This window comes from Polypterus senegalus, chromosome 13 (genome assembly GCF_016835505.1).
Source record: "Polypterus senegalus isolate Bchr_013 chromosome 13, ASM1683550v1, whole genome shotgun sequence".
NCBI classification, from domain to species: Eukaryota; Metazoa; Chordata; class Cladistia; order Polypteriformes; family Polypteridae; genus Polypterus; species Polypterus senegalus.
Window position 1 is genome coordinate 67,848,078 of NC_053166.1, and position 25,193 is coordinate 67,873,270.

General features: G+C 37.9%; 1 protein-coding gene and 1 long non-coding RNA gene across 3 annotated transcripts in view; one reads left to right on the top strand and one right to left on the bottom strand.

Annotated features, from left to right (window-relative positions):
- Positions 1-9,677, top strand: part of LOC120542863 — a 97,033-nt gene extending 87,356 nt beyond the window's left edge. The window contains exon 4 of the mRNA XM_039775566.1: positions 6,332-9,677. Within this exon, the coding sequence (XP_039631500.1) occupies positions 6,332-6,454 (123 nt within the window). The 3' untranslated portion in view covers positions 6,455-9,677. The remainder of the gene's footprint in view (positions 1-6,331) is intronic.
- Positions 1-25,193, bottom strand: part of LOC120542864 — a 46,512-nt gene that overhangs the window by 5,778 nt on the left and 15,541 nt on the right. Inside the window, exon 3 of one of the 2 annotated variants that reach the window (XR_005636244.1) lies at positions 9,698-11,090. The exons of the other annotated variant lie outside the window; for it this stretch is intronic. This is a non-coding gene — a long non-coding RNA (uncharacterized LOC120542864). Of the gene's footprint in view, positions 1-9,697; positions 11,091-25,193 lie in introns of those variants that run through there. 2 annotated transcript variants of the gene reach the window in all.

The following is a 25,193-nucleotide window of genomic DNA, read 5'->3' on the forward strand; positions in this document are numbered from 1 at the left end:
TGTCATTTCAATATTATAAAATTCATATTTAAGCAACACCCTGTCCAGTGTCAGTTCCCGCCTTGCTGTTTTGCTAGGCACATCAAGTCCCAACAGCCTAACAAAGAATGCGCCATACAAAGGGCAGCAAAATGTGTTTGAAGCAAGTGAGCAATGATTTTTGACCGGCCTAAATGAAATAGTTTAGACACAAAGAAACTTATTAACTATCAGCAAGGCAATACATCAAATGAGAATTTTATTACATTTTAAACCATTGGCTGCAGACTTGGAATGAGAGGCCCAGACTTTAGTGTAGTGACTCTTTGTCATAGTGACCTCTCTGAGGACGTAAAACGTGAAATGGCTTGTTATTACATTGAAGACATACTTCATGAAGCCATTATGCAGGGTTGAGACAAAGGATCGAAAAAACGGCAACAGCCTCACTGTACTTCATTCTTGGTTTTTCCAACCCCTCTAAAATCCCTTGATGATATACAAAAAAAAAAAACAAGACAGCTAATTAATGTTTTTACTGTTGTAATAAGATACAAAGCAAGACAACATACAATGCACATCCAACCAAACTATCCCCACACACCCCAAAAAACCATTAACACAAATCCCTAGGAGTCTGTTGTTTAATTAATGTCTTACAATAGGCCCACAGAAACAGAAAGTTCAGTGAAAACAATAAAAAAAGTCCAGTTTAGTACGTAACGATTGTAAACGTAATATGCAAAAGAGCCAGCAAAGCAGGTGAAACCCTTTGTAACCCTCACTATCCCCGACATGATAAACTGGTACTGCCTCACCGGGATTTTTGGGAAACTCCTGTTCACCACAATTTAAAAATGATCCTTCTCCAACTGCTCCAGCTGTACACTGAATGTGGCCCATGAGGTGTCCACCTTTCCAAATACAAATCTCTCAAAATGATGATCTTTTGTCAGCTCAGGAAGTTGCTGACAATACCTTTGTTTTCAAATGAATGTGTGATGTTGAAAAGAGTCTTTATAACTGTCTTTCTTTCTTCTTCTTGTAGCTATGTAGTCCTTTTTAAGAGCTTCTGGTGGAGCCAAAGCCAGTGTCTGTGGCAAGCCCTAACTTCCACACATGAATCATCATGGCAAAGGGCCCCTGTTAAGTACTGCCCCATAAACAAAATGACAGCACAGGTAACAAAAAAAAATCCACTATGTGGCAGTACTAAAATTAGTATAACAACACATAACAGAATGTATTCATACTTTGTGGACACTGGCCCGGACACACACACAGACGGACATCATCAGTTCACCACACACTGTTTATTTACACTATTTACACAGTTCAATTACGTGCACCACAGACCCCACTGCCTCTTGCACCGATTCCCCAAAGTCCAGGCCTCACAGTTCCAATGCCTTTCTCCTGGCCGCCTCCAGTCCTCTCTCCAGCTCTGTCCACTTCCATCCGACATCCACCATCGACTGAAGGGAGGCGGCCCCTTAAATAGGAACCCGGATGGGCTCCAGCTGCTTCCCGGCATTCCTCCGTAGCCACGCCCCAGTGTGGCGGAAGTGCCGGCTGCGCACCCGGAAGCTGTCCGGGTGTCCCCTGTCGTCTTCCCCCCAGCACTTCCTGGTGTGGCAGAAGTGCTGGACTCCAGGTATATCCAGGCACCAGGGCGCCGCCTGGCGGTGGCCACGGGTCCCTACAGGGTTGGGCTTCCAAGCCCTTTACCCGAGGGTCCCCAACATAACCAGGGCGGACGCCCCCTCGTGGTCTGGAGGAGGCACAAGCCCTCCTCCGGTCCTCCTGGGCGTCCCCAGCCGGATGCCACAACTTATATAGTGCAAAAGTACTAAATAGTAAACAATAATATCAACAGAAGTAACATATAAACAAAAACAATAATTCAAGAACAACAAAAATAATAGAGAAAAGGAGCATGTAATTTACCTAGGAAATAAACCCTGGCTGAAACATGAGATTTCATACTACTAGTCTGCTGTCAGGGTTCAATTGAATTTCTTGCTCTAATAGATTCTGGCTCCACCAGGAATTTTATTAGTTTTGGCCTCCTAGAACAACTGAATATTACTAAGATCTCTTTGAAAATCAAATTATGTGGGTTATCCATTGATGGAGGACCTATTGGCAAATGTCTTCTTGGATTTATCACTATAGCACTCCTCCTACACTCTAGCTGGCTATGTTTTGAAGAAATAACATGGTTCCTTCAGAGCCTGTATCGAATTTAATAAAGTAAAACCATCATCAAAAACAGCCACTCCATTAATTTAATCTTGTTAAATTAAGTCATAGGTTAAACTTTCATCATTAAATCAGACTTAGGAAGCACAAATAACCTCAATGGAATTACGGATGCAGATGAATGATAGACTGCTTTTTAAACTTCTACAGCCACCTGATGAACCCTGATTCCACTCCCAACCTCAAGCTTTCTGGACTGTTAAAAAAGGTGATGCTGTATTAGCTTTATACACCCAGCTTGAGAACACATCTGGGGAAATACCAATAATATGTTCCAGGGTCAGATGTGCTGTTTAGAAGTCTTGGGGCTATACATTTAGAGCTTTTTAGCAGCCACAGGCACATGCAATTCTGAGCCCCAAACATATTCTAGCTTTAAAGATCAGTCATCTCCCAGATAGGATGGTGGCCTGTCTTTCACAAGTGCTAGCAGCAGATCATGAGCAATAGAAAGGAGCCCACAGCCATCCTCTGGTATATTGAGCAACAAGTGTCCAACTGTCACTTATCCCCTACTGTCTTTTCAGTGTCTATACCCCAATCCCTTTACTTGTTCTAGCTCCTCCTGTTGGTAGGTTGATACAATATAAGCCTGTTTGATTTTGTTCTGAAAATCGTGAAGGGTCATGTAAGTAGTCAATAGCATCCTCTGTCAGTCACTACCCCTTTCTTCACATTGCAGCATTTATAGGGACAATGTGAGAACTAAAAATAGGAGGTTGATTCTTAAGACAGAACTTTTTGGAAGCTGGAAATGCTATTAAGATGACAGATGCTGTTAGGCAAGTATATGCATTCTTTAGCTTTAATCAAATGCACTCATCTTTCCTAGATTTGAGGAAGTAAATGTTTCAGTACCGACTGTTTCTTCATTAGTTCATGAGATTGTAGTATGCACAGGCTTCCTTAATGGGCATTGAAATGACTTTCTTGACTGGCTCAAGCATACTGTATATATAAAAAAACTCCTTATGATGCACACATGTAGTAAATGCTATGCTCCCTTTCAGCTATCTTTTAACCCATTTGCTATAATAGTTGTGGTATGATTAGTTATAAAAAAACGTTTTTCTGGTATTTTTTTCAAAAACATGTTATGCAATCACATACTGCATCTTTATAATGTATAACTGTTAAAATGTTTCTTTTTTTAATTTTACATAATGGTTCTTTGTATGGTGTTTATAAGCTGTGCCATGCAGTTAGCTGAAAAATCATAAATTTAGTTATGGCATAAGTGCTGGACCAGTCCTTTCTTGTCATTTTTTCTTTCCCTTGAAGATCAGATGCACACAGTGGGGATAACAGCTAATGTTTTCTCTGAGAATTCTACAGCTGAAGCTAATCTCTGTTGTTATCATGCTTGTCTTGTTTATTTGCTTTGTATGAAACACATCCCATTTTTGGAGCAAACCGCTAGAGGATCTAGGCCCTATTTAAAGAGACCCCTGGCCTCTTGCCTGATCTCTCCAGGGAATGAAGCAAATCAGAGATTGGGTAGTGTTCACACAGCATTTACAAATCTAATAGGACATTTTTCTCCCCAAAAATATTCTCATTGTCTATTTCTGTAAACTTGTAATACAAAATGAATGCAAAGCTAAACAGAGATACACTGTTTGCAGTGGGGATCTGGATCTTGATATGTTAATACCGTAATGAATGTTTCTCTTCATTTGGTGCTCATAATCGACTATACTTTTTTCCTTACTTCTCCATTATTGCAGTTCATTAGTTACTACCAGATGGCTTTATCTGCCATGTCCAGGCTATCCTGCTTTGTAACCACATGTCACCAGTGAGAAATAATTCAGGATCTTAATCCCTCCCTATTTTACATTCTCACATCAAGCACTTTAACAGTTGCTTGCTTATTAAAGAGGAAACCTTGATGGTGTAGCCTTTCAATTCAATAAACAGAAAATAATTTGTGTTGCTATTGTGCTCTACATGGCTGTAATAAATGGATCTATAGGCAAAGATTTAAATGAAAATAGCTCCTTCAGGAGGCTCTTTTTTAGGTTAAAGTACCTTACTGATGAGATGAGAACTTCCACAGCAATTGGTTTGGAAAACAGAAAGTTGCCAGGGTTAGGGTTAGGGGTAGGGTTACTGATACTGTACTGTACTGGTAGCCCTTCTAAATATGGTTAAGTCTCCCAAAATGTTGTCATAAGAAACTGAATATAAGGTGTGATCTGTAGGGAGCAGAGCCACATACTCCAGACACAACCTCAAAGACGCAAGTCCTGGGTTTAAATAAAAGGTTAATTACAACAAAATACCTTTAAAGAGATTTCTTGTTGAATTCCATACACAAATACTCTCTTCTCTCTGTCTTCCTTTTGAAACAGAGTGGCTCCTTTTATTCAAGACCCAGGAATACTTCTGATTTTAGGACATTGGATGTAGAAAGCATTTCTGGGTCAGGAGAAAGCCCCATAAAATAGGGTCCACTTATCCTTGCAGCTCCTTCTGCTGCCACCCACAGAACCCAGCAGGGCTGCCACAAGGTATTACAGTTCCCAGCATGCTCTACAGGTGTGCATCTAGTGTGTAAGGAAGTGGAGGCTACAGTCCTCGCAGGTTGTCTTCCCATGTTTTTCCATTACATTGGTCTCCCAGACAGGTTAGGATCTTCAGATACTACGGGTAGGCTTAGGCTTAGGGTTAGGGTCAGGCAACACAAATATCTCAAAATGGCAACAACCATATGCAAAAGAGAACATAAAATAACGTCACCAGAATGCTGATATCTCTCTATTATAAAAAAAAAAATCTTGGGAGATGAGACATGATCTTTTCGGAAGACAATTTGACATCCCACGAGAGGCACTTTAACGTCACGTGAGACAAGGCAGTGAGACATTTAAAACAAGTTCATGGACATCTAACCTAGCAGTTGTTGGAATACTTTTTGGCAGACACACTTCATGTGCTCCTAGCTCTTAAAACAATGACAAGCGACAAGCAGAACACGCAGCTTGCCAGCAGCAGCAAGCCAGCAGATGATCCAACCGCTTCTCCTAAGCATGTGTTCAGCCTCACCATCCCCCCAAAATGAGCGGCAGAGATGCGAAGTGGCAAAAGGACAGCTGCTGTACAGGCTTTTAAATGATCGACGCACAGCGCGACAAGCAGAACACGTAGCTCACCAGAAGCAGCAGCAGCAAGCCTGCAATGATCTGACCACTTCTCCTTATCATGTGTAAAGCCAACCCCCCCTTCACAACGCGAGTGGCAGAGATGCAAAGTGGCAAAAGGACAGCTGCTGCACAGGCTTTTAAATGATTGACACACAGCGCAACAAGCAGAACACGCAGCTCGCCAGCAGCAGCAGCAACAAGCCAGCAGATGATCCAACCGCTTCTCCTTAGTGTATGTTCGGCCGCCCCCCCTTCACAATGCAAGCAGCGTTATACATCCTGGGAGAAAGAGATTTAACCACACCCAGGGCCGGAAATAAAGGACAAGTATTGTTTTTACAAAAGTTTTAAGGTAAAAGTGAAAATAATGCATATGTAACAATTCCCATGAAAATAAAAATCTCTTTAAATTGTATATCCGGTAAACCAAACCTGGGGGGGTGGGGGTTGAGCAAAGCAAGCAAGGGGCAGAGCCCCCTAGTACAGTAATAATGCAAACATTGCAAAACAAGTTAAAACAAAGTTACACAAAAAGCTCAAAAATGAGTACTGCACTAGAATTTTAAAATTCATACTATAACAGAGTAAATTGAAGCAAAAACTCACTGGCAGAGAGGAAGGATAAGTGTAATATCGGAAAATCATTACAGAAAAACCGAAACAATGTATCATGAATTGGGGAAGTGAGGGCAAGCAGCCTTGTGCTTAGGATATTTACAGTATGGTAGAATTAGGCTAATGTTAAGTCAATATTCTCTTCAGTGGTCTGGAGACTTTTATTCCTTGTAATGAAATTGTTCTCAACTCATCTGTGGGCCTTATAAAGTCCCAAGCTTACTGATACTGAGTTGACATATTTTTAAAGCTTATCTTCTCTACAAAACTTCTTACATCTGAAAAAGATTGAAAATTGTAACCTATAACCTCTTCTTCTATATCCCCAGAATTCCAGCTTCTTGCGAACCTTCCTGAGGATTTGCCTGATCATCCTATTGGGAACACTCTTGTTTTGGTGGGCTACTGACCAGCTGGATGCTTCTTCCCTCCAGGATTTCTTGCAGCTCTAAAACATGAAACAATGCTTTTCTGGCCCAATGGTTTATGTGTAGAATTTTCTGAAACATTTGTTGATTGCATGAATACTGAATTCATCTGTAACTAGTGTTGTCATCTAGTAATATATATTTTTTTTGGATGAATGGAGGGATGGATGGAGATCCTTGTTTAGTTAAAAAGGGCTGCTGGTAAATGGAGGTAAAACTAACAGCACATACACTCTTAAAAATAAAGGTGCCAAAGTGGTTCTGCAGAGCAATGCCTTAAGGAAACTGTTTTTGGTTACCAAATGAACCATCTATATGAAGGTTCCAGAAAAAAGCTTTATTTATTTAGAACTGTAACAGGCTCCATAAATAGATGGTAACAGAAAGAGTTTCTAATTTTAAAAGAACTATTGCTGCATGCAATCACATAGGCTAAGTTCAAGTCTTTCTTGATCTGTTAGTACCCTGCTAGGCCTACTATAATTTAAAGATTTCTGTTTGGTCCGCATATTAGGAACTTTTTCAAAGCTCAAAGAACCAATTTCATACATAAAGAACCCCTCTCAGAATGAAATGTTTATCTGCCAAAGATCCACACAACTCAGTAAAGTGCCATTACAGAACTGTTACTATTTTGAGAGTGCAAAGTGGTTCATCATTCAGCCAATTTCTTGATTAATTTTTAAGTTGTTACAGTAATAAACCTAGCAGTATTTTCTACTATGGAACAGAGCTCTATAACTGCAATTTTTAATAAGGATTACTGCTATGACTAATTAGTACAGTTAAATTGGCCCTGTGCAGAAGTCATTATAGGCATTACAAAGCCACCTGACACCCTTTCTGAGCAAACTCATCTACTTACCCTTCCATTTCTATTACGAAATGACAAACCATAAAGTCTAAGTGCTTAAAAGGCCATTTTCTTAGTTTCATAGGTGACAACCCCATCCTGGAGGCAGAACCATAATTGTCTCTGTTTTTATTTCAGTATGCTAACCCTTATTCTTCAGAAATTGTATATTTATAGCTAGTAGTGAAGAAGGACACGAAACAATGAAGAGGTTAAAACATTTTGGATCCACATTTTTGGTTTTCTTATGTTCTCAAGGCCTGATTAAATGCATGTGTACTGTGCATGAGACCTTATTACTAGCTAGTTGTGCCACTCCAGGGGGTGCCCTCATTTTTTTAATCGCATGTCTCAAGAAGAGCAGTGAGCACTTACCAAATTGATTGGTACTTCTGGGCATGCTATTATGGTTTTAAAATGACTTCTAGCCCTTCTAGCTACAATACTCTGTTCAATCTGTTCAAACTCTAATTGGCAATGTACATGTTGTAACAGTTCAGATAACCTGGATTTAGCTTCCACTGCAGGCATTTTGGGTAAATACATTTGTGCATTACTGTAATGTTGTGGGCAGCAAGGACTTTCAATTCAACTTTCACACAGCTTTTAAGCATTGGAGCATGGCTTATTTATACACTTTGACTAGTATAACAGTCACAGAGGAAGGGTGGTGTTGTCACCACCCTCTGACTTCAGGTCAGTGCCTCAACACCACTGCTTGACTCAGCCTTCTACATAATATAAATGCATATGCTGTGTGCTCAAACAAATCAATTTCCAGGGTAAATATTTAACAACTGGAAGGTTAAAATCTATATAACCAGCACTATCTGGAATCTCTAAATGAAATATTCCAAGACGGTCAGTGCATACAGTCAAAGCTGTTGATCTTTCTTGAATTTTTTATGGGCTTTTATTTGTGAGCAATAACTCAAATCGTTACAATCATGTTACGTAGTAGTATTGATGGCAGACATTTGGCCTATTCACTGATGTAGAGAAAAATGATTTTAGGCCTATGAATACTATAAGATGATGACCAAGTAATTGTGAAGTAATCATGCTGAATTTGTTGGCACGCTTAAAAATCTACACACAATGGACCAGATTTCCTAAATGTTGGCCACAGATCAATTGCTGAAGACAAAACAAGAATCACTTAAAGAAAAGGGGAATTAGGGTTGCTTGCCTTCCATTCTGAGTCCGAATATAACATTCATTTGTAGCAGGTATTCTGGGGATGTAAATTATAAAATTACACATGCACTTTCAAATTTCCATGTACAGTAATTCTTAAGGGTGGCACATGAATGTTAATGGGGCCACATGTATCTATCATCCTGGATTCAAATGCCATGCCTGGTTGTTGTGTTGATATATTTTGTACCTTCCATACTGTGCCTGTGTGAACTTCCTCTGGGCACCCTGATCTTGCTCTTACAACACCTAAGACAAATTGTCAATCTGTAAATTGAGTGTGTGCATTAGTAGGCTCATTTTGCCCAGGGCCATCTTGCCTCCAAAACTGCTAGGATTGGCTCCAGAATCCTGCAACCCTGAACTGAATTAAGCAGGTCTGAAGATTTTACGTTAGGCCACAGAATTATTAAAAGTGATAGTGCAGCACTAAAAGGTATTTGCATGCATTCTTACTACTTTTAAGAAAGGCGGTCTTGGATTCATGGGTGCAGAATTTTTAAAAAGATTTAAAATGTATATGCACTGCTGTGATCCCTAATTTGGGAAATAGAAGGGAGACAGGATGAAGCAACTAGAAGTATTCTTCTATTCTGTATTTGATGTTTCTCAATATAAACTTACTGAATAAATGGCAGGTCATTTTGTAATGGTTTGTCTAGCAATAAAATTGAATCCCAGTTGGGTTGTTCTCATTATTTTACATGCAACAATTTTGCTGTGTACCTACAATATATATAACATACAGTATTTTGCTTGATATAAATAATATTCAGCAATAAACCACCAGCTCTACTGGGGTCATAATCATTTTTCTTTATGTATTCGTATTCTTGTCATAGTCCTTATACTGTTGTGGTAAAATTCAAATTAACATTGTGTTACTTTGCAGAAACTCGGAAAACTGGAAAGTTATCTGTTGTTTATTTGCAAAGTCATGCTAATGTGCCCTGCTTAACACATTCAGCACATATTGCTTTATGCCTCAAGTTTTTTTTAAAGCCGAAATATCATCTGCAGGATACCAGAGGGTTATACTTTGCTTTTCTGTTGCATTATTGTTTCCTAAAATGTCTTTATGCTTTACTTACATCATTCATCATCTTATCAAGCAGTTGTTATTATACATTCTTCTGTAATCAGGAAAAACAAAAACAGATGCTTTTAAAAATATTAAAATAAATATTTTTTTCAAAATGTTTTTGTGTCTTCTGTAAAGATATAAGCAGTTCACGTTTTTCATTCATGTTTTTCCCCGTGTAATATGCAGTCATGTCCTACACTGGTTAATTAGGCTGCCTCACAGATCTATCTTCTTGGATTTAAATCCAACACCCATTCATTGTTCTCCTCCATGTCTGTGTGGTCTTTCACCAGGAGTTTGGGTTTACTTTTCACATTCTCAAAGTTATGCACATAAGAGTGTTGAACACACTAGCAAAAATACAGTGAAGACATGGCAAAAATATATAATCTCCAAACAGACGTTGACCAAGTAATTTGGAACTAGCAATCTGGATCTGTTAGGACACAGCAATTACAGTTTTATGGGCCACAGAGTGAAAACATTTTCATAGTAAACTCAAATTCATGTTTTTTCATTTTAAGCATCTCCTCTGAAAAAAGGACCAGGAAAACAGGCATGAAACCTACAGTACCTACTAAAATATACAGTTATTCTTGTTTATTGTCATTTCATTCCTATTTATCATTTAAATGAATGATCGCCCTGTTTATGTTGTGATCACCAGCTTAAAGGTCCGACAATTGGCAGTAGATTCATGACAATGAGACATCTCTGTTTAACACCCTTTGCAGAACCTGATGTGTTTTAATTCACCAAATAATCATACCATCTATTCACTTGGCCACAAGAATTTTGCTTTCTGAACACTTTTGGAGTGTAACCTATCACGTAATTACCTATTTTAGTGATTTCTTCTACTATTATAAGTATACATACACAGTATAACAACTACAACTGGAACATCTGTTGTGTTGTATAAGTAGTGGCACTGCTACTAAGACTGCTGCTTGGGTATACCAAGTACTGTTGTTTCATTTGCGAAAGGGGCAGCCGTGCTGAAGTTTGTCCTTACATTAACCTCTTGTTGACCCAACAAAGATACTTTTGTCTCCTCTTCATTAAAACTTGGGCTGATAAAAACTTTCATGAAAGTAATGAACAAGAAAGTAAAAGAAGTTGAAGAATGTTGGTATTTTTAGACAGATATTTCAATGAATAACTGATGATAAGATTAAGGAAGGATGTTTTTGTTGGTCCACAAACCAGACATGTCCTCAATGACAAGCTGTTCAATATTCTGCTATTGGGGTGAGAGAAAATCCCATGGAAGGCATTCAAGAATGATATTAAGAGTTTTCTTGCCAACTACAGAGCACCAAACTATGTCTGGTTGGATGACAACATTCTTCAAGCATACAACAACCATACAGTGTAAAATGTTACTAAAGATTCATTTTTTCATATTTGGTCTTCTTATCTACTAACTTTGGTGCATCAGTGATGATCAGTGACGAAATTATATGATTGGCAAGTGGTATTAGGGCAAGTGGAATCCATAGGTGCTGGCCGGCTATTGTTGGATGCTGAAATGAGAAAAATCAGATGTTGAGTACAAATGAAAATCAGCAGCAAATTAGTTTTAGCACAATTGGACAAATGCAATGTGTCGGCATCATGCTGAATTAAATATAAGTGAATTCCAAATTAGTAGTTGATACAGTTGATCTGAAAATATATTTGTGTTATTTCAAGAAGTAAAACCTTTGAAAAAATGTGTTGTCCAGTGAATTACTTATGCACATATGTATTGGATTTTATTAACAAATAAAATAATACATAATATATGAATCAATTATATTTAAGTATTAATGCATCCAAATTAATGAAATGTTGTGACTGTTTTCTATGAGGTAAGCAGCAGGAGGCTCAATCTATGGGTTTTCAAAACCTCAAGATGGCACGTCGTGCAAAACAAAAATTCTGAATTTTTTTCAGATAAAAAATAGCTACGAAGATAAAAAAGCGTTAAAATTATTTTAAGGAGGCTCTTTAATACAGATATTAAAAAAAGCTATGTCTCCCTTGTATCTTTATAGATACAACTTCAACACGCTGTCGCTAAATACTCGCAGAAAAATCCACAAGTTAATAGACACGCTGTCACTAGATACTCGCAGGCAAATCCACAACTTCATAGAGACTCTGCCGAAAACGAAAGAATGCAAGAAAGCAGGAAAGAAAGAAAGCAAGGTAAACAAACGGAAAGAATCTCTTATTTATAAACGCCACAAATATATTCACATGTACTTAACCAATATTACAACTATATACACATATAAATTAAGACTCCCAGACACACACAATCCCCACACGTTCCCCAGTCCTTTATCTGAACTTTCTTATAAAAGTTTATAATCACACGGCCTGGGAAGTCTGCAGTGAATCCAGCGACCAATCCTGATTTGCGCAGCGGACACATTTACTTAATTTACATGTCAAGAAGCGCTCTCACCGGCTCGGCAAAAGTTCCTTTATTATACTCGCAGGCAAATCCACAGCTTCATACAGACGCTGCCGAAAACGAAAGAATGCAAGAAATCAGGAAAGAAAGAAAGCAAGGTAAACAAACGGAAAAAATCTCTTATTTATAAACGGCGCAAATATATTCACATGTACTTAACCTATATTACAATCTCTTATTTATAAAAGGCGCAAATATATTCACATGTACTTAACCTATATTACAACTATATACACATATAAATTAGACACCCAGTCACACACAATCCCCACACGTTCCCCAGTCCCTTATCTGAACTTTCTTTTAAAAGTTTATAATCACACGGCCTGGGAAGTCTGCAGTTAATCCAGTGACCAAACCTGATGTGCGCCGCGGACACGTTTACTTAATTTACATGTAAAGAAGCGGTCTCACCGGCTCGGCGACAGTTCCTTTATTGAAGAATGAAGTCCGTCTCACCCGGGTGACTCAACGTTAGCGTCTATCCATGGCCGACGCCCGCTCCACAACAGACAAGTAAAGCCGTCAGCTCTGAATAGCCCTTTTAGGTTAGCAGGCACCCCTTCTACTTGCACCCAACCGTCCATATTGCGGAGTCTTCCTTGCTTTACCGCTGGTTATGTTATTTTTAAAATGTTTCCTTTTCTTTTTCATAATTTCTTTAACAAACTACTTCTCTGCTGCGAAGCGCGGGTATTTTGCTACCTACACATATAAAAGGCAAAGCCCTGACTGACTCATCAGTAATTCTCCCACTTTCCATATATGTGGGAAGCTGAAATTTTGCGTGCTCATTCCTTGCAGTGTACTTATAAAAGTTAGGTATGTTTCATGTCCTATTACAACACCCAAGGGGGGGGGAACGGGTGTACCCCCTAAACTGTATATATAGATAGGGGAAACCCCTCCTTACTATGTCTGCTACTTCCAGTTTTTCCATGCTCATCTTTTACACTGTACTTACAAATGTTAAGTATGTTTCATTTCGTGTTGTGCCCCGTAATGAACTTTTGAAAATAACGTCTTCTTTTTGGCGGTTCTCACCATTACGCCATAAGGAAGTTTAGGAACTGAGCTCTCCTTTTGGTGGTTTCATTCCTTATTTCCATTTCACACACAAGGGCCACCCCAGGTCCCCCTTCCTTTTTCCACACGGCCGCTGTCCACACACCTACCACGTGGTTGGCTCCCTGCCCATATACATTAACGACATCCCGTGCTCATGTGCCTCCTTACTAGCTTCCTTACTGTCCTTAGCTGTTTGTGCTCACTGCTCCCTTCTTTACTCCACCACTTCAAGCCTGTTATTGTTCGCCTTGCTTCACGTCTGCCTGCTGGTGACTCCTGCCTTTTCGTTTACTCCACCGCTTTACTATGAAACTTACAACCACCAAAACTTTGTAATGGCACCAGGCTTTAGATCGAATCTCTTCACAAGAACCTCATTGAGGCAACTGTCTTCACTGAAACAGGCTCAGAGAATAATGTATTTATTCCTAGCATCCCTCTCATACCCTCTGACTTCCCATTCCAATTCAAACGCCTCCAATTTCCAGTAATGGTCTGCTAGCTATGATAATAAATGAGTCACATGGCCAGACTCTAAAAAAGGTCGGCATTGACTTGACACAAGATTGCTTCTCACATGGCCAACTGTACGTTGTATGCTCAAGAGTAAGCATTGCAGACATTTTAAAGCCTGAGGGCAGAACTGCAAGCGTTGTTTACAAAGAGATCCTTACATCCTAAAAATGTGTATTTCTCATACACAACATTTGCAATCATACTCATCATTCTCAATACTAAAATAAGCCTACGACAATTACATTGACAATCACGTTACGTTATTTTTAAAATGTTACCTTTTTTTTCATAATTTCTTTAACACACTACTTCTCCGCTGCGAAGCGCGGGTATTTTGTAGTTTAATCATATACTGTGATCTGCTGCCATTGTTTCCAGCCCTAATGGATGAATTTAATGACAGTTGTATGGTGATGGAAATGATTTTTTTCTTAATGGTAGGAGAATGGGAAGGTACTGACTTTTAGAGCAAATCTTTTAGAAGCAATTGTCATCATTACTTAAAAAAAGATGAAAAGATTCCTACTAATCACCTCAAATAATTCCCCATTCATTTAAGAAAAATATTTATATGATCTCTTGTTTTTTAATTAACATGTTTATCATCCCATATGTCTGTATGTCTGTCCGCTTTTCACTAGAGAACTGCTTAACGGATTTAGATTGGATTTTTTTCTATACTTTGCTTGAACATTCTGGTTGATTTTGTGACCTGTCTCTTCACGCTAAGTATCATAGTTCACTTGCAGTACCGATTTATTCGCGCGAATTCAAGAGACATGCAGCGGGCCAAGGGGAAAGGGGCAGCGCCCTCCTCACACGTCAGCCTCGGACATATCTTACACCTGCTTAGCTAGCGAACGGGAGAACTACTTATCAGATTTAGATCAGATTTTTTTCTATACTTTGCTTCAACATTCCGGTTGATTTTGCGACTTCTCTCATTGCGCCAAGTATCATAGTTTGCTTGCGGTATTGATTTACTTGCGCAAATCTGAGAAAGACGCAGCAGGCAGAGGGGAGTGGGGCGGGGCCCTCAGGGCGTATCTTACATCCACTTAGCTAACAAACAAGAGAACTACTTAATGGATTTAGATCAACTTAGAAGATGGATGCTTTATAAAGAATGCATCATACAGTTAATGTCAGCCCCTTGAAGCTGAAATAATAATGATAGGTTATTTTATATTGGTTTTCCTATCAGCATATATATTAGTTGAAGTCATGAGTGACAGTGTTCTGGTTCGGATGCCAGGCTCACCCACTGTCTTTGTGGAGTTTGTACACTCTCCTCCCGTCTGTGTGGGTTTTCCCCTGGTTACTGCGATTTTCTGCTAACATCTCCAAATAATAATAGGCAACAATAAATTGGCCCAGGATGAGAGTCCATATGGATGTGTGCTTGAGTGGCCCCTGCAATGGACTAGTACCCCTCCCAAAGATGGTTCCCACCTTGTGCCCAATGCTGCTGCTGGGATAGTCTTCAGTCCCCCAAGGCCCTGAATTGGATTTGGTGAGTTTGAGAATGTTATGTCAAGAATAACTTCTTCTGTCATTAGTACTTGGAAAGCTTTTAGCTCTCTTATAGTAAAATTAATCCAGTTTGCACACATTTTTAACAGATCTCAAAGCGCAGAGCAATATGATATTATATGTAAAGCAAATTATAAAATTACAATTTTTTTAGCCCTAATCTGCACCTCTCAGAAAGAAATGCAATGCCTCTGAAAGCATGCTGTTTTGAGTTCTTTTCTCTTATATGGAAAATCCAGGTTGTGTTTACAATTTATATTCCAATATTATTAGTGGGCCCGTGCCTTCTGAATCCACTTCTGCCTTAATATAACGAAGCTGCAATGAAGTGTGAATGTAGAAGCCAAAGAATTTTTTTACCAAAACGGAGGCAGGAAAAGCTGAAGTAATAACACTTATGGTTCCCTCTGAGACTATTGCACAGAATATTTAGTAACACGTCACTTTATCTATACCTGCTGTCTTGCTATGTTCATATTAGCTTGCAGAATATAATTTTAAAAGTGTAGGTATGAAAATATCTTACTTCCTCAGTAGAATACTTTGAACAATCCATTCATTCCATGCAATTTCTACATTCACTTGTCTGTTCTTCTTCTTCTTCTTTCGGCTGCTCCCGTTAGGGGTTGCCACAGCGGATCATCTTCTTCCATATCTTTCTGTCCTCTGCATCTTGTTCTGTACCACCCATCACCTGCATGTCCTCTCTCACCACGTCCATAAACCTTAAACCTTCATTTATCTGTTACAAACATATAATTGCAATTGAGCCTTAAGCCATTTTATGAATGCACAGTTAATGTATAGCGTACACTTACTGAATATACTATTAGGAATGCTATACTAATACTAGGTAGGGCCACCTTCTGCTCTTAAAGCTGCCTCAGTTCTTCATAATATGGATTCCACAAGATGTTGGAAACATTCCTCTGATATTTCAGTCCACATTGACATGATTGAACCACGCAGTTTCTACAGATTTGTCAGCTGCACTTTCATGCTGTGACTCTTCTGTTCAAACATATCCCTAAGGTGTTTTGTTGGATTCTGAGCTGAAAGACCAGAAGGGCCATTGAAGGACACTGAACTCATTTCCAAGTTCATAAAACCAGTTTGTTATAACTTTATGACATAGTGTATTATCATGCTAAAAGTAGCCATTAGAAGATGGACAAATTGTGTCCATGAAGGGAAACACATGGTCTCAAATAGGCCATGGCCCAAAGTGAGCCTTGAAAACATTCCCCACACCAGTACACCACCACTACCACCAGCCTGGACTGTTGACATGAGGCAGGTTGGATGCATATAATCATTGGCGTCATATTCTGACCCCACCATCTGTGTTTTTCCGGTCTTTAACTGTCCATTTTTGGTGAGCATGTGCCCAATGCAGCTTCAGCCTTCTGTTCCTGGCAGACAGGAGTGGAACCTGATGTGGTCTTCTGCTGTTGTAGCTCTTGCTCCTCATAGTTTGATGTGTTATATATTCTGATGATGCTTTCATGCTCTCCACGGTTGTACAGAGTAGTTATCAGAATTACAGCAGCCTTTCTGTCAGCTTGAATCAGCCTGGCCATTCTCCTCTGACCTTTCTCATCAACAAGGTATTTCCATCTAGAGGACTGCCACTCACTGGATGCTTTTTTGATTTTTTACATCGTTTTGAGTAAACTCTAGAGACTGTCATACATGAAAAGCCCATAAGATCAGCAATTATAGAAATACTGAAAACAGGCCATCCGGCACCAGCAATCATGACACAGTTAAAATCATTGAAATTGTCATTTTTCCCTATTCTGGTGTTTGATGTGAATGATAGCCAAATCTTCTGACCTATGTCTGTATGATATTATGCATTGCACTGCAGCCATTATTGGCTGATAGATACTTGCATGAATAATCAGGTGTACCGGCATTCCTAATAATTTGCTCAGTCAGTGTATAATGCCTGGCAGGTAAGGGATGCTCCAGAGGACCAGCATCTGTGAGGAATGTGCACATTTTCGCCATATATGTGCTGCTTCTCTCGCTCTCTGCTTTTCTCACAGATCCCAGAACCATGCATGATGAGTAGACTGGACACACTAAATTGGTCATATTTAGGTTACTGTTAGACTGATGATGTGCCCAGAGTTGAATTTATCTTTGTGCCTATGCATACAAGATCAAGTGCAAGGCAGGGGCCAGTCTTGGGTGGAGTTCTAGTCAATTGCAGAACTGTATAATATAAAGTATTCTGCAGTACATTCCAAATTTAACTTTCCAGCCACACATTTCTTTCACTATCTTCAAATTAGGAACTTTGTCAAACAGAACCTGCCCGTTTTTCCTCATCTTGTACCCTCCTCCATGCCGGAAAAAATATTGGTCAATTTCAAGGACTTAGACATCATTTCTGCAATGTACAAAATTATTTTGCAGTCCCTCCGTTTTAAAGATCCAAGAGGACAATGGGAAAAAGATCTCTCAATCAATATATCTGAAAAGGAGAGGAAAATAGCAATGCAGAGAATTCACTCGAGCTCCATACACGCAAAGCATACAATTATTCAACACAAAAGTATATATCGAGCACATCTGTCTCGTCTAAAACTCTCCAAAATGTTTCCAGGGCAAGATCCAACCTACAAACGCTGCAATCAAGTCCCAGCATCACTGGGTCACATGTTTTGGGCCTGCACCAAATTAACATCATTTTGGACCAACATTTTTAAGTGCCTTTCAGACAGCCTTGGTGTCAAAATCCCTCCTAACCCATTAACAGCTGTGTTTGGTGTTCTTCCAGATGGGACAAAAGTGGAGAAGGACAAACAAACTGTGATTGCATTCACTACACTTCTGGCATGCAGGCTTATTTTGCTAAACTGGAAGAATCCTAATTCTCCTCTTTTAAGTCAGTGGGAAACCAATGTTTTATACTATTTGAAATTGGAAAAAATCAAATATTCAGTTAGAGGATCTGTACAGAATTTTTTCAAAACCTGGCAGGATCTAATCAATAATATTTTAGAATAAGCTTTTAATGCATTGAGGAAGCAATTATCTCCACATTTCTTTTTCTTCTCCATTCATCTCTATTGCCCTTTTAAACTCATTAATTTAGCTATGTTTACAAGCCTTAAGTTTTACTCTGTTGGCCATGCTCTCTCCCTCATGGGTAGGGGTGTGACTTGTTTTCAATCCTATTTTTTGTAAAAATTGATCTATTTGTATGGAATGATTACAATGAAATTAATAAAATAAAAAAAAATAAAAAAAGTATCCTGCAGTATTTAATCAGCAGTTAAACCTCCATTAGATGACTGAGTGGATTCTCTGTGGAAAGTTGTGGCTTCCAGTGTTGCAGACCCAGTCTACCTACAACACAATGTTGTCATGTTTCACAGTGGAGAGTCTAATCACGACAATGAGTGGCAATTAAAGTGTATAAATTAAAGTGAAAAGAGTATCACACACTGCATGTGACAGTATAGACGTTATTTCAGAATATTAAAAATGCCTGCAAATCAACAGGACGGTTTGAGCCCAATATTTCTCCCAATATTTAATACATTTATATTTTAAACTCATCAGTGCTTTTGTTTCAACTACATGACTCTATAATTTGTTCCAGATTCCCCTACCCTTTGTGGGAAGAAGGGCTTCATGGTTTCCCACTTATGGAGGATAATTTGTGCTAAACTAAAAAAAAAAAATAAATCATTCACTAATAAATCATCCATCCATCAGTCTCCTAGTCTGCTTAGCCAATTCATGGGCCTATGCTGACAGCATCAGATGCAAGTAAAAGAAGCAGTTGTGGCTTGGGCATCCCTCCATCACAGGGCACGCTGATGCATATCACAACAGGGTAATATGTTCCCAATACATGGACCTCATAGGGCACTGAAAAATAAATTAGTAATAACAGCAATAACAGTTTGAAATAAACTAATATTTTATTTTAAGTTTTGATAAGTAGGTGGCACATATTGTTCAAAGCTCCAGCCCTTGTCACAATGTAAGGTCTGCATGTTTTCCTCATGTCTGTGTAGGTTGTCTTCAGCTACTCTAACTTCCTTACACATCCTAAAGACATGCTGTTAGGGTGACTGGTGACACTGGCTCAGTGGCGCCCTGCAAAAGATTGGTGTTTGGTTAAGGAACAAACAGCACAAGCAAGCAAAATAAGTTGCTTGAGATACTTTTGAAATCAGGAATACAGCAAATTTCCTAAATAGCTGCATTGTATTTTGCATATTGTGAAAGATCTTCATTTTTTGAAAAGTATATCATAACAAGCCAATACTTAACAAGTAAGGCTATTTGTTTGTGGGTTTTGGATTTACGATTTACACAAAGATATATATTTCTTTTACACTCCTGGTGCCCTGCCTTAAGCTCTGTATGGTTTCAACTTGACCTTACTTGATCAAGAAAAACAAGGCACAGTAGCTAATACAAGTTGTGGATATCGCCCAGCCTGTCAAAGCATCATTGTAATAAAAGAAAAAATTTAAATTCTTTAGGGTTGGGGCAAGGAAGATTTATTAGAAGGGAGCACTATCCATCAGTATCCAGACTGATTCCATGGAGGCTAAAAAACTTTACAAAGTGAGTGCACCCTGTGGCCTCTTCGCTTGCGGTATTTATGCCTGAAATGCTTATTTTGGTGGGGTGCAAATGAAATGATTTGGGAAAGGAATTTGAAATAGCAGCTAACATTAGACAAGGGAGGATACCTCCAATCAAATTCATTTTTTTTATGATAGAGCCCATGATATTTATTAAAACTTTCAAAGGAAGTTACTAGTATTCAAAATTGGCTAACGATAAATATTCAGCATTTGAGTCTAATGAAGACTGAAGAACAGTAAGTTTGTCCTTCTAGAAAAATTTAATGAAATATTCAACTAGAGAATTTGGAAACACTTCTCACATCATGAATAATATCACTTGTGGGAGGGCAGAAGACTGGGTTTGAACTGCAGTCCAGTAAGTATCTATGTGGAGTTTACATGTTCTCCCTATGTTTTTATGGGGTTTTCCTCAGAAAGACAGTTAGGTTAGGTTAGGTTAAGAGGTGACTCTAAAGTGCTCTAATATAAGTGAGTGTGCCCTGTGATAGACATCTATGGGTTCCTCTTCAGACTGCTAACCACTAGTACAAAATAATTACAGTAGTCTGGAAGTGTACTGGGTAGCATGGTGGCACAGTGGTTAGTTTTGGTGCTTCAAAGCTCTAATCCCTTAGAATTAGCTCATCGTCAGGTTACTGTGTGTATGGAGTGTGTCTCTTTCTGTGTGGGTGCTCCAGTTTTCTCCTACATAATAATACATGCACATTAAATAATTTGATGACATTAAGCTGCTCTGTTATGAGTATAGGCATGGGTGTGATTGTATCCTTGGATGGACTGGCATCCTCGATAAATTATGTCCTCACAGAACTAAATAAAATAATAATTATTACTAATAGCATTTACTGAACATTCTTCTCACTACTCAAAGTACTTTACATAGAGAGGAACGAGTTCAACTGTGCATGGCACAATATGTGTGAACACCACCAATGTGCAGCTCTGACCTGGATGATGCCACAGCATCACAGCAGCCATTAGCCTTTAGGTGGTGAAGGGGTGAGGGAGAAAGTTAGCCAATTATGAGTGGATGATTAGGGGGCCAAAATGCATAATGTTGTGGAGGGCAATTTAACCAGAACATCAGGATAAACCCTAGTCTTTTCAAAAGATGCTCAGTGATCTTTTATGACCACAGAGTGTCAGGACCTCAGTTTTATGTCTCATCTGAAGGATAGCACCATTTTCTCAGCACAGTGTCCACACCACACCACTGTGGCATTGGGATCCACACACTCCACAGAGTGAACACCCACCGATGGCCTCACCAACACATCTTCCAGGAGAAACCCAAACTTTTTCTAGATGGTCTCCCATCCAAGTACTGTCCAGGCCCAAACAAGCATGCTTGGAAAGTGGATGAAATCCACCATTTCATTGTTTATAAATGCTTATTGCTTGACGTTGTAAATGTTAATTCATCATTTTCCTGATAGATGAAGCAAGCAAGTCAGGAATCAGCTCTTTCATGGGTGCCTGTCATTGTAGGGCATTTATTCTTAACCTAATCAGTCCTCAGTCAAATGAGCATGACATTCACATGTGGATCAAATGTGAAGTATCCAAAAAAAAACAGACATGGGGAGAATATATAAACTCTAACTAGATAGTGAGTGTTTTGAGAATTCAGCTAAAAGGCAGTGAAAACAATAGACATGAGGCCAGTTACTTTACATTGGTACATGTTCTAGCAAATCTCATTTTGATTCTACTAATTATTTATACCACTGAAAATTAAAGAAATCATCCAGAAAAGAAGAATTGTATTTATTATTTATATATAATTTATATATATCATTTATTTATTTAACTCTGGGGTAAAGTTACACCCTTTAAAGTAATACACACAAAAAGTACACAGGAGTGAAATATTTTCTATTTGGACTAAACTGAGGCGAGAGGGAAATTTGTGATACTTTTCTGTAAATAAACACGAGGATTGTTTAACTTTCTTAAATGTTGGAATGAGTAAACAGAGCTAATCTTGATTTATTTTTTTTCCTGCTTTACTTTTGTGTGATTGTATGTGTGTGATGGCCTTCTTTTCTTAAATCAGAGGTAAGCACAAGTGTAACTCAGAATAAAGCACAACTAGACCTGAACATATTCCACTGTTCAGAGTTCTGTACTCATTCTTAGTAGGACTGTGAAGGGTTGAAGCACTATGATTGGTTTAAATTCTTATTAGCATGCCATTTGTTTAAAGTTTAAGTGTTTTCTCTTTATCACTGTTGGTTTTTCTCCAGGCAATCCTGTTTTCCCGATCTCAAAGATGTGCATGGCACAGTGTCTTTGAGTGTACCCTGTGATGAGATGGCCTCCTGTTCAGGATTGATTCTTGCCTTCTGCCTGTTGTCACAGTTATAGGCTCTGGTTCTGCTCAGTGGGTGCAGGAAGCAAATAAGTGACTGGACATTAAAATCATTCCTATAAGATAAAATCTACATAAATATTTTAGCATGTCTATAAACTGAAGGATAACTGATGAAGGTTATCAAGCATTGGCAATTATGCTCAGTGCAATAAATTTTTCACCATCTAAAAGTTTACCATTAAAGGATAAAACATCATATATTTTAATCATCTGCTTCATACAACATATATAAAACAATCTGTACATGTCCCAAATGAAAACAGGTGTACTTATGGAAAATCTACAGGGTCATGGGAGGAATGTGTAAACTTCACACTGCTTTGGATTCAAACTCATGACACTCCTTTAGTGATATTTATAGATGAATAAAAATGTCTTAAAGATCCCTTCAAACAAAGGTTTATTGCTCTGATTTACTATTCAAATGAAAACCAAATGGTCAGGGAACCTTCATAAAGCCTGGCTACTCCAACAAAACATTTAACTATTTAATTTATTAATTACATTAAATTGAATAAATGGTTATAACTGAACTGAGATGCAAAATCCAAACATTCAAATTTTAAATAAAAAAAAAATCAAAACCATGAATCAAACTACAAAATTCAAGAATAAAAAATACAAAAAGGCTAAGAAAGAAAAGCAAAATCTTAAAAAGAGAACCAAAATAGCAAAGATATATACCAGTGTTAAGAAATTTGTAAGTTCCCAAGTCCGACAAAATTTTAGACATGCTCACTACAGGGAGATATTACCATAAAACCCCAGCTATCAAAAAGACGATTATAAAATAAAATATTATTAAACAATGTTCTTAAACAAAAGTAAACTCCATGAAGCACAAAAGGCAAAAAGGAGTTTGCCTGAGAACAAAAGGCAATTCAACAAACAAGTCCCAAAGCAAATTTCTAGAAAAATGAGGTAAAAAAAAAAGCAAAAGGGTAAAAAATTTTGATAATACACAAAAGGAGCAGAAAAATCACTAGCAACACTCATCAGCTCCCATTTGAACGAAAAGCAAGGGACTGTGGGATGCCTGTGCCTTTATAAGTTTGACATAATTTCCTTATGTTGATGGGCAGATGCCCCCTCTGTTGGGAAACAACCCACAAAACGTAGTTTACACAACATAAGATACATAAACACAATGAAAATAAATAATCAACTATACCAACGTAAATAAATGGCTCAAAAATGAACAAGAAATACATTAGAGAGGAATATGAACCCCAGCCAAGGGAGGACACCTGGCTTAAATACATAACCCTATAAACAAAACCCTTAAGTTGAACCAAAGTTCAAAAAATCAAGAATCCAAAAGAAAAAGGCCAAAAGGTCACTGAGCAAAATAAAAAAAACACACACACAAAGAGGAACAGAAGAACACAACTCTAAGTAAATGCTACTGCAACTACTCAATGGCCATAAGTGCTCTAAATAGCCTGTCGGTACTGTCATAAAATCTAATGTCAGCACCAGAGGGCATTTAACTAACCCAAATAAGAAATAAGGAGCCAATATTTTATATATATATATATATATATATATATATATATATATATATATATATATATATATATATATATATATATATATATATATACACACACACACACACACATACACGCCAGGGAATTACTAGCACTAACAAAAGAAACCTGGGGGAGGAAAGGCACAATTCTAGAGCTATTACCAAAAGTAAAACTAGGAAAACACATGTCACAAAAAACAACAAATATAATTAAAGACAGTTAAACCAAAACCTCAAGGCCAGTATTAGGGAAGTTACTCAAAGAAAGTAATCCAATAGAAATTTTTAATTATTTCCTTCAAATTATAACAGGAGTACTTTACTCATTTGATCCTAGAAAAATTAAATAATTTACTTTAACATTACTCTCTAAACAATGCAAATGTATACCTTGTTGGAATTTACAAGGATGACACCCACATGTCCTTCCAGTATTTTTTTAAGTAAAGCAATCAAATTTGAATTCAGCAGTTGAAGAGGTAAATTATTTGACTTACAGTAGCACCTTGCCATTTCATATACAGTACATGAACCAGCCAGTAGAGGCTTCTAGATTACAAATAGAATACTTAATAATAACAAAACCTAAGCAATTTAAAATAAAACTGATTAACTACTTGAACATTATCATTAATTAATATTATGACAATTTCTAATAGTGTACTAAATAGAAAAACAAACTAAAATGCAAAAAAAAAATCTTTCACTCTTATCAGAAACTGGTTCATATTGTTTCCTAATTAAAAGCATTATAAATAATGATGGAAAGAGAAGAGCCTTCTAATTTACAAGTATATAAAAATAAGTACTGTATTATTATAAGTATTATAAGTATAAAAAAAGTAAATATAGAGTATATATCTGCATTTGACAGTTATGTGTACAATACTTTAAGTAGAGGCTGTCTGATGTTACAAAAGCGAATAAAACAGTCTATAGTAGTTTAGGTAGATTTAGGATGTAGATGGAGTTCTAGATTCCAGAGTGTGATTAGCTGACCAGCTGTCATGGAGGAGAGGAAAACAAAAAACTTCTAAAACTGCTTCAGTAAGAGAAAAATAAACCTTTGGAGGGACACGTTCAGAAGACAAGAGCAAGCAAATCAAATAGTTAAGTCTGATGGTAATGAGTTTCTACATCATAGAAGTTTGAATAACCTAGGCCAGCTGGTCGCTCCTCCTCCACTGGGCACAGCTGATATACAGTTAGCAAAGTCATCAATAAAGGTTTAAAAGTACTTCTCATTTCCTCCAGTACAGACTGCAGAATGGAGCACTTTGAGCAAGTGGGAGTAGCACATAGCACAAAAAGAACACATTTACATTTTGAAAATCATTAAATAACATCTTGTAACAATTAAGATAAAAAAAATAGTTTACCTTACTTGTGCATAGATTTAATGGGAATGAGAAAACAATGTGATGAAAAAATGAAAATGAATATAGGAATATAGAATTACATTTTACAACACATGATACAGAGTTCTCATTTGATTGGATATTGGGGGCTTGTTTGCCTCTA